General features: G+C 34.1%; 1 protein-coding gene across 2 annotated transcripts in view; it reads right to left on the bottom strand.

Moving 5' to 3' along the window:
* LOC106466367 (putative N-acetylated-alpha-linked acidic dipeptidase) overlaps positions 1–9,788 on the bottom strand; it is a 92,598-nt gene that overhangs the window by 66,125 nt on the left and 16,685 nt on the right. For both annotated transcript variants that reach the window (XR_002612186.1, XM_013926647.2), the window contains exons 2-3: positions 1,417–1,825; positions 1,043–1,307 (exon numbers count right to left, since the gene is read on the bottom strand). Coding sequence is in view for 1 of the 2 variants with exons in the window: in XM_013926647.2 (XP_013782101.2) it covers positions 1,043–1,307; positions 1,417–1,748 (597 nt within the window). In the remaining variant the exon portion in view is untranslated. The remainder of the gene's footprint in view (positions 1–1,042; positions 1,308–1,416; positions 1,826–9,788) is intronic.

Here is a 9,788-nt window from a genome sequence, read left to right as displayed (position 1 = left end):
AAACTCAGAATAAAAAACATCGTGGTCAAAGTATATGTTTGTTCTATTTTCACAACTTGCATGATGGGACTATTCTGGGCCCTTTAATCATCTTGTCTTTCAAATTGACAATTTTTATTCTTAAATGCATTTCACACTGACCTTAAGAAACACTGTACCAATATTTTCTTTTATACCACAAAAAAGATAACTGTGCAAAAATTGCATATATATATATATATATATATATATATATATATACATGTAACCTTCTGACTGCAATAAAAAAAAAGAGACAAAATTAACTTCAACAATTTGTACATTTACAGGATTTATTTGCTTTAGACTAGCATCCAAAAGGAAACTCTCTCAAGTTAAATCAGATTTTACTTTGATTACCAGATGTATATTTAGAGATACTTAGGTGTTCTTCAAAAATATTGCTGCACAAAAGTTGCTCATTTCTCAGCTACATTATAATGAATACTACTATACAAAACTTGATAAGATCCAAGATGCTTTATAGATATTACAATACAAAATTGACTCAGTTCTGAGATACTTCATAGGAAAAATTGCTATACAAAAGTAGCTCAATTCTGACATGTTTTGGAAAATATTTCTATACTAAACAAGCTTAGATCCAACATAGTTTTCAGAAATACTGCTATACAGAAGTAGATAATTTCTAAGACATTTCACTCCCCTGTGGCACAGCGGTATGTCTACAGACGTACAAAACTAGAAACTGTGTTTCGATACCCATGGTTGGTAGAGCACTGATAGCCCATTGTGTAGCTTTGGGTTTAACTACAAACATACAAAGACATTTCTTGCAAAATATTAATGGCATAACTAGCTTATTCCTGAGATCTTTTATAGAATTATTACTATACAAAACCACATAAGTTCTGAGATAGTTTCAAAATTTTTCAGAGAAATGTGAAAGTAAATCCACACTTCGGCTGTTCTCCAAAAAATAAACATAGACAAAACAAAAACAGTTCTTTAACAATGATTTCTTACTATAGAGGAGCAGGTAAATGAGTACTGATAAACATACCGTGACATTTCCACTTGGAGAGTAGGCAACATATGGTGAAACTCCATGTTTTTCAAATGAAATATTAGAAGAAAAGAGAACACTGCCATCTTCATTAAGCACATTAACTTTGTTTGGACTGCTTGCATTGGGAAAGGACAGCAATACATTATAGCTCACTTTTTTCACATTTTCAAGCTTCTGAGTTTCCCAAAGACTCTTAATGTACAATGCTAGCTCCTGGTCTGTCTCGCTCCCAGCCACATGAGGTCTGTCACTAAACATCCTGAAACAATCAAATACTCACTACAGACCTCCACAGTGTGCTACATGAAACATTTGTAATCAATGATCAGGTAAAGTTTGATTAAAGAAAATCATCAGCATACACTAACCTCAAATTAGCTTTGATATTTTTGGGATCCACCATATCTAGGATTTTGGATCTGATAGTTGGGTCCTCATCCTTCACAGAATATAAAGCAACAGCAAGACTTGGTTTACAATTAATATGTTCAGAATGAGCAAAGTAACCAACAAGCAACCCCATAAGTGCACCAAGCAAGGCCACTCCCACTCCACCAATAACTAGATGCCTGTTTGAAACAATTCGACTATTAGAAGTTTTCTCATAGATTTGAACTGTACCAGCTTCTTGATCACCCCAATCTATCTGTTCATTTTCTATGCCATCTTCATCTCGGTATGGTCTATACTGTGCTGCCATTGTCTTACAATCTTAATGTGTTCAAACAGCAAATATCACTAATCCACAAGTTGCAATCTTGCAAACAAGACAAAGTGCTGAAAAACAGAAACAATGATATGTAATAAATCTATAACTGTAAAATCCTTAGACAAGAATTAGAATAAATCAGTAAATCCATTTTTAACAAGTTAAGTATCTTCCATATATATATTCCATAAAATCTCTGGTGCAACTGCTTATACTATATCAAGACTTTGTGTAAGCTTCAAAGCTACATAATAATCACAGCACAGCATTAGACACAACTTAATAAGCTTCACTCTGAGTGGCAGAATTACATGTATAATTCAATCTCAGACAGTCTCATTCATGTCTAGGACAGCAGGTAAATAATCAGTTCCAGGGTAACAGACCTACATACACAGTCTGGTTTAGGAGAGCAGTTCAATAATCATACAGTAGATTAACACTCAGCTCTTAGGTAACAGACCTACATAAGCAGTCAGGTTCAGGACAGGAGTTCAACAAACAGTTATAGGGTAACAGACCTATAAGAACAGTCAGGTCTAGGATAGCAGATCAACACTCGGCTCTAAGGTAACAGACCTATATAAAGAGTCAGGACTAAGACAGCAGATTAACAATCAATTCTGGATCTACTTTGTATATCAGGCCTATATATATGTACTCTGACTGTTATAGGAACTAACTGTTCATTGAGGTATAAAGTAGTAAGCCTTATGTAAAAATCCTATAGAGAATGTCTTTGAAGTTGATAATCTAAAAACATTAAAGAGCTACCTAGATTAACTTCCAGTATTTGAGATATATTTAATTACTACATGCATCCAAGACACAAATAACCAGTCTTATTTGGTGCAGACATGTGCATAAAAGTAGAGGGGGGGGGAATGCTGAAACCATTGTGTTGCATTAGTAGTTCTTCATATTCTCTGAACCTAAGCACAGTAGAAGCATCTCACAAAGTCCATTGCAACATAGTGTTTTAGCCTGCACTGAGAACAGTACTTTTAAAATAAATAAGAGATGTTTGACCATAGAAACCGAATTTGGCAGATACTACTGTTACAAGAGGTACTACAGGGATAAACTGGTTAAAGTTTCAGGTGTAACAATTACTTGTACTCTATACTTTCACAAAGAACACATGTACATTCACAACCTCAAGGAAATCAGTATTACACAAAATATATGATAATAATTATATCATTCCAAAATCATTAGCCAACCAGCATTTATGAATTGTTTCATCATTTTTACTTTAGTAACTATGTAGTGTTTTATGAACTGTTATCCTTTTATGTCTTTAGTTAGATAGTGTTTTATGAACTCCTTTATCCTTTTTCTTCAGTGATTAGGTATTATTTTATAAATCATTTTATCCTTCTATCTTAGTTATTATGTAGTGTTTTATGAATGGTTTTATCCTTTTACCTTAGTGATTAGGTAGTGCTTTCTGAACTGTTTTATCTTTTACACCTTAGTGATTAAGTTTTGTTTATGAAACATTTTACCTTAGTGATTAGGTAGTGTTTTACTAACTATTTTACATAGTCATTAGGTATTGTTTTAGGAACTGTTTTACCTTAGTAACAGGAATGGGCTATATAGTCTTGTCTTCTTATGCTCTATGGTTATTTTACATAAACTAAAGCTAAATATTTTATAATACTTCTAAAAATCATTAAAATTATAATGTGTTTTACATTCTGAAAAAAAAGCTCCATAGTTTCTTCTTCTTTAGATATTTTCAGATGGTGTTTTTATATCACAAATCTATCACCAGGTTTTTATACAAAATACCTCAAGAGGCTTGTATGAAAAATCCCATACGTATAAGCTAATTGTTATTTTTGAAATAACAAACTGATTCATTTCTGGAACATAATTCATTATAAATCTTCAGGTATAATAGCATGATTCTCGAGTAATATAAAATGCACAGTAAAAACAACCTTTAGAAGAAAACTACCAATTTTGCAAATAATTTTTAAGAACATGATAAGAAAACAAGCATACAGATGCTTTCTTCACCAAACTCAAATGAGTCTGCTAAAACAGAAAACATTTCTCAGAGATATTTCAACCTCAACCAGAAGATATGATTTTATAATACGGCCCCAACCCAGTTATTCCCACATGATAAATACAATATGCTTAAACTTTAGAAAAACAAATTATTAAAACTGTAGCTTTTTGATTCTAATCAATTAATTTCATATTATATATTTAAAGTTTCCTATTTTTAATTACTAAACCACAAAACTGAGTTTTGTAATGCTAATTACAATAAAAATCTAAAGTTGGCATTAAATATTTCAATATGCCTATTAATTGGTATTGGGAATGAGATCCATAAAATAGTTCCAGGAAAAACCTGTATTATGTTATTAATCCTCATATACAGGAGTATTCTCAACTGTTTTATCCCAATACTAGATTATATTTTAAATTACAATTGTATTACTATTTATCAACTTTCAAACTAATTTTTTATATACCTCAATGTTGTACAGGGTTTAAAACTAGCTTACCCAACTTAACTGTAGATACTATCAGTAAACCCCCAAAACAGGGTGTCTATGAATGCTCATTATCATTTTCTTAAATCAAAAATGTATTTCCAATAAAATTTACTTTCCTTTGCCCATTTAAGCATTATTCTCATTTTTTTTCACTTGCTCCAATCTTTTATAGCTCACTTAATTGTCCTTGGCAATATTTACCTCATGACACTCTCCACCTACATCAATGCACCATCTATCCTGATACTGTATATAAGTACATCATTAAGATAATGTTATCACTTTTTCAAGACTGACTCAATCCCAATCTCTAACACCAGCTCTTAGTGGGGTGAAAGGGCAGGAGAGTGTGAAAGGAGGTAAGTATTACTGGAAATAGATTTTTGATTTAATAAAATGATAACTTGCAAAACATACTTACATTGTCTCACACTTATAGTTACAATCCAACACTGATAAGGGCTGGTGAGGGCATTATCCATACAGATAGTGTCTGCAAAGATCATGGGTGTGTCAACAGAAGAATGGCACCTTAGTGGGGGAACCACACTATCTTCAGAACAGGCATGCTCTCCACCCTGAATGTAATTCCTGTATTGTGGGTGGAATGATACATGATTTATCATCCCTGTAGGCTGGGTCCCAATCAGATAGTCGAGGTGCCACTGCTCGGGGTTGGAATTATAGAACCATGGTCCCTGTATCCCACATTGGTGGCTAGGGTAAGTGGACCTCAATAAATATATATACTTATGATTGGATCCCAACCTGTAGCCATAGAGTGATGCATTCCAAGCCAATGGAATCACAATGAGAAGGTAAACAACACTGAAGTGGAAAAACCTTCTTCTTCACCTGAAGAAGTCTGAAAGGCAACACCCCAGGCTCGGAATGACGGGATCTTGTATCCGGTATTCAACATGAGGAAACAGAACTCAACCAGTCCAGAATTATGAACACTGGTCCCAACTGTGTGGGCAAGGTACATTCCACTTGCCCCTGGAATTATTGGAAGGACATGGAACAAACTGTGCTCAACCAAGGACTCAGGATGGGACTACTCTGCATACAGAATTATAAGGAGACAATGGACCCTCTTCCATGAGCAATGTACTGAACCAATATTGATCCAAAAGAAGGGCCACACTCAACCCAATCGGATAGCTATGCGTCTAATCTGAACCAGTATTAGGAGTAGGCTCCTTCATAGGCTGGTGCCACTCCTACTGACATCTGGGGAAAAAAAACACCCAGGTACCTGGGTAGGAGGGCCCCCAACTTCGCCCTCTTCTCCAAGAGTGGAAAAAATTTGCTCTATCACTCTGGAAGAAAAGCCTCTGTCTGCCACCCCAGTAACTGGAAACCAGGTGTGGTAAGGACTCCCTAGCTCTGGGGGTAATGCAAGTTGGGGAGACCCAAGGAGCAGTGCTCTGGAAACAGTGCAATAGGTGAACCAAGTTCCCTAAATTTTTAAAAGCAAACTGACCCCGATTTATTCACTTCAATGATCGGCATGGTCAGGCAGGGCCCCCCTTATGATTTACTCATGATAGGCTATGATTGGCGGTCAAGCATAATACAGCGGTACCACCCAGTCAGCCTCAAGGTGGTCTTATGGAATACCACATTTCTATAGAGCCTGTTGCAACCAAGATAAAGTATATTGAAGTAGCAGTTGCTAGTGTGGAATTCATTTGATAAAAGCGCATCTGCCTGGGCAACACTCACCACAGAGTGGGATCCTGTGAAAATGAGGTAAGAGACCCTGAAAGGTAGCAATGAAAATACTCACCCTTCTGTATAATCTAGCCAAAGTGGTTAAGGTAGCTACAGGAAGTTTGGCAAAAACCCTCAAATGAAGATATGCAAGATCATGCAAATTATGTGAGATAAAATTATTGGGAGAGGTCCACAATATGCTCCAGTGGGCAAGTCAACAGGCCACTAAGGACATAGAAATATCACTTGCAGAAGATTCCTCACCTTCAAACAGAGCCCAGAATAAAAAATCATTGTCTAGCATCTCGAAAAGCATTAGTGTAAGCAACAAAACTTGCAAGACCCTCACTGATTATGACAACGATCGAAATCTGATCAGTCATAGAAGTGAGAAATAGTGATCAGATGAAATAGTGAAAAGGATTAATCCCATTCCCTGTCTGAGTGTCTCGGGTAAGAAGAATCAGTCTGAGGATGTCAGCAGAATGCCAACCTCACTAACAAAAAAAAAGAAAAAAAAAAAAAGAACATGCATTAGAGAATATATGCATTCCTGCATCAACAATGGGTTCAGTGTTTAAAAAAAATCTGAAAACACACACGGCCCTAGTCATTTGTGATAGGCCTAGATTTATGACAGAAAAATTGTTACTGAGACATATACACAATTTCAGATGATCTCTTAAATAAAATATAATTGATGGACTAGAACTGCACGTGACACAAAAATGACAAAATCTGTGTAGTATGCGAGAGCTACATCACATTTTTGAACATGTGTCTGTCAGTAGTAGATACAGCAGTGGGGTCCCAGGAGTTCGAACCCTGTCCTTTTCGAAGCGAAGTGCCCTCAATATGCAGCATATATTTCATTGTTTTTGGATTTTCTAAAATCTGAGAAAACATTCATTATAAAAATTTAAAAACAACTCATTATATAAATTTCATTATGTCATTTTCCCTTTGTGGTATGTCTTACAACACTAGAAACTGAGCTTCAATACCCATGGTGAGCATAGCCCAAATAGCCCTTTGTTTCGCTTTGTGCTTTATTACAAACAAACAAACAAACCCTTTGAAATCTCACACCTAAAGGAGACTTAAATTGATGCTATAGAGGTACTGCGAGCTATAATCCCCATTTCCCAAAAGTGTAAGAAAAATCATTCACATTCATCATGTACTCATTTTCATATGATCACATTTTTAAATTAGTGGGAAACCAGAAACTGTTACAATGTTGAATGCACTTGTGAACAGACTGGGGGTCATCAACTGTCCATTTGAGAGGATAGATTCCTCAAAACTGTCTATTTTGAAAAATGCCTGTCCATGATTTTTTTCCATTTGTCAATTAATATTATAAGTATAAGAGCAATTCATTTACTGCTAGCAGGTAAACTTGTGACTTTACAAAGTGAAATTTAGTATACTAATGCATTATCTACATAGATACGGCTTTGGAAAGGGTCAGATATTGTACTTATGCTCCGAGTACAAGACACGACCTCCTTCATGTAGTAATAAACATGGTATTTCATCGTACTGCAATATTAACAGCCGTAAAGGAAGGAGGAAGAAGTCGTAAACGTACTTGATTGTTCCCAGTACACACAAGAATAGACTTAAATGCCAATAAAGAAGTCAAGCAAGATTGTAAAATTCCCAATGGACAAAGAGTGAAAAAGAGAAAGATATTTGGTTAATGGACAAATGAAAATTTTTCATGGACAGGCAGTTTCAGAATAGACAAACTGTAGATTAAAGGATAAACAAATGTAATTTTGTGTTACAACTTGAAGCCATTCTAGAAAGAAAAAAGGGTAATATATATTTGTTTCAATTTTTTTTTTTTTTGATGGTTACTAGATTTTGACCAATCTTGTATACTGTTAGGGCAGAGAAAACAATAAAGATACTTCATTAAAAAAACATTTTTTTGTGTACAAAAAACAACACTCCCCCTCCTATATTTTCAGCAAATTTTATTAATATACACTTAGTGCATTAAAAGTTATAGTATTATTCTGTATTAAAACTATATACAAGAAAAAATGTTCACATGGTCAGTGCCTGGGACCAAGCCCATATTGGAAGAGTTAACCATTTTACTAAGAATAGGTAAAACTGCATATGTCATGGCCTTTTACAGTTACATTCAAAATTTAATTAAACTACATTTATTATCAATGTATATCAATAAAGTTGGCATTAAATACAATGTACACATAAATTTTAATAACATAAAAATTTCAATTTCATATTTTTAAATATATATATATATATATATAAAAATGCCAAACTTCACTTTCTGTATATCTCATGACACTCTTTCAGTCTAAACTATTTATTTAAACATTTTCTGCTACCCTCTAAGGCATTGTAATTTTCCGTGGAATTTCGCACTTACATTATATATATATATCCTCAAGCTAAACTCTCAATTTCTAGTGAGAATTTGCCACTGATACAGCTTTTGCTTTATGGAGATATCAGCAATAAAGTATTAGTCAAATGCCATGCATGCCACTGAGCATCCCGCTTTCAAAACATGTCATAAATTCTCTCCGAAATTTGCTATTGTATTGTTTGTAACCAATAAAAGGTGCAGATTTCACCAAACTGACAGCTATAGGGTCTAAAGGTCTGTGACAGTGGAATAATAATTTGGACATATGAGCATCATTTTCTTCAATCTCGCTGTTGGAGCCCTGCTTGACCAGGTATGGGAATAATTTTAAGCCATTTCTATGTTAATTGTTCATTTGTAGTTAAGCTCAAAGATACACAATGGGCTACCCGTGTTCTGCCCACCACTGGTATCGAAACTCAGTTTCTGATGGTATGTCAACAGATAAGCCACTGGGAAGCCTGTGTTAGAGAGCTAGATAAACTGTGCAAGTTTTAGGACATTCCATTATATGTATGTGGAAATATTTCACATTCTAAATTGAATAATTGAATAAAAAAAATTCTGAGGCCATATCATCATAAGTAATTGTAATTTTCTGTTATAATCTGCAGCCGTTCTAGAAAGAAAAAGGGACAATTGAAATTTATTTCTTTTTTTTTGTGGTTACAATGTCAGTAAAAATGACTCAGCCTGTATACATAGAGTTAATAAAGCACACGTAAAATACTTCGTCTTTTTAACATAATTTTATGAAAAATATTAAAACAAAATGAGTTTCAAGATGCTTGACAAGATGCTTCATATTAAAACCACTCTCTCATTTAACAGAATATGCTGTAAAATATTTTATTGTTTCAAAGTCTATTTTGAGCTGTTTTACTTCTGATATTAATTCAGATCAAAATGATGCATAGCATGAACTATTATCATTGTTGGCTTAATTGTATGATATTTTGTGAAACAAAATATACATGTGGAATAAATAAAGTATGGTACATCTATGCATACTATTTTCATTCAAAAAATATGCATTTCCTAAAGTTGTTGTATGCACTCATGTGTGTGTAACTTGTATATGATAAAATTAATCAAAATCACCTTATGCAAGAAAAAAAAAAAGGTGTGACTAAAAAAGCATTGAATGTGTGACTTAAAGGAATGAAATAAAAATTGGCTGACAAACTGGTATCTACACTTATAGCATTTATAAGAATTTACTAGTAAATATTCATTCATTAGTTAGCTTGACTACATATTTTGTTTTACCCACTACCATCCTCTAAATTGAACAAAAAAATCTGACCTGGCTAACTAATGAATGAATATTGGCTGTAAAATTCTTATAAATGCTATAAGTGTAGATACCAGTTTGTCAGCCAA

This window comes from Limulus polyphemus, unplaced genomic scaffold (assembly GCF_000517525.1).
Source record: "Limulus polyphemus unplaced genomic scaffold, Limulus_polyphemus-2.1.2 Scaffold2238, whole genome shotgun sequence".
Taxonomy (NCBI): domain Eukaryota; kingdom Metazoa; phylum Arthropoda; class Merostomata; order Xiphosura; family Limulidae; genus Limulus; species Limulus polyphemus.
This window is presented reverse-complemented; position numbering and strand designations above follow the sequence as displayed.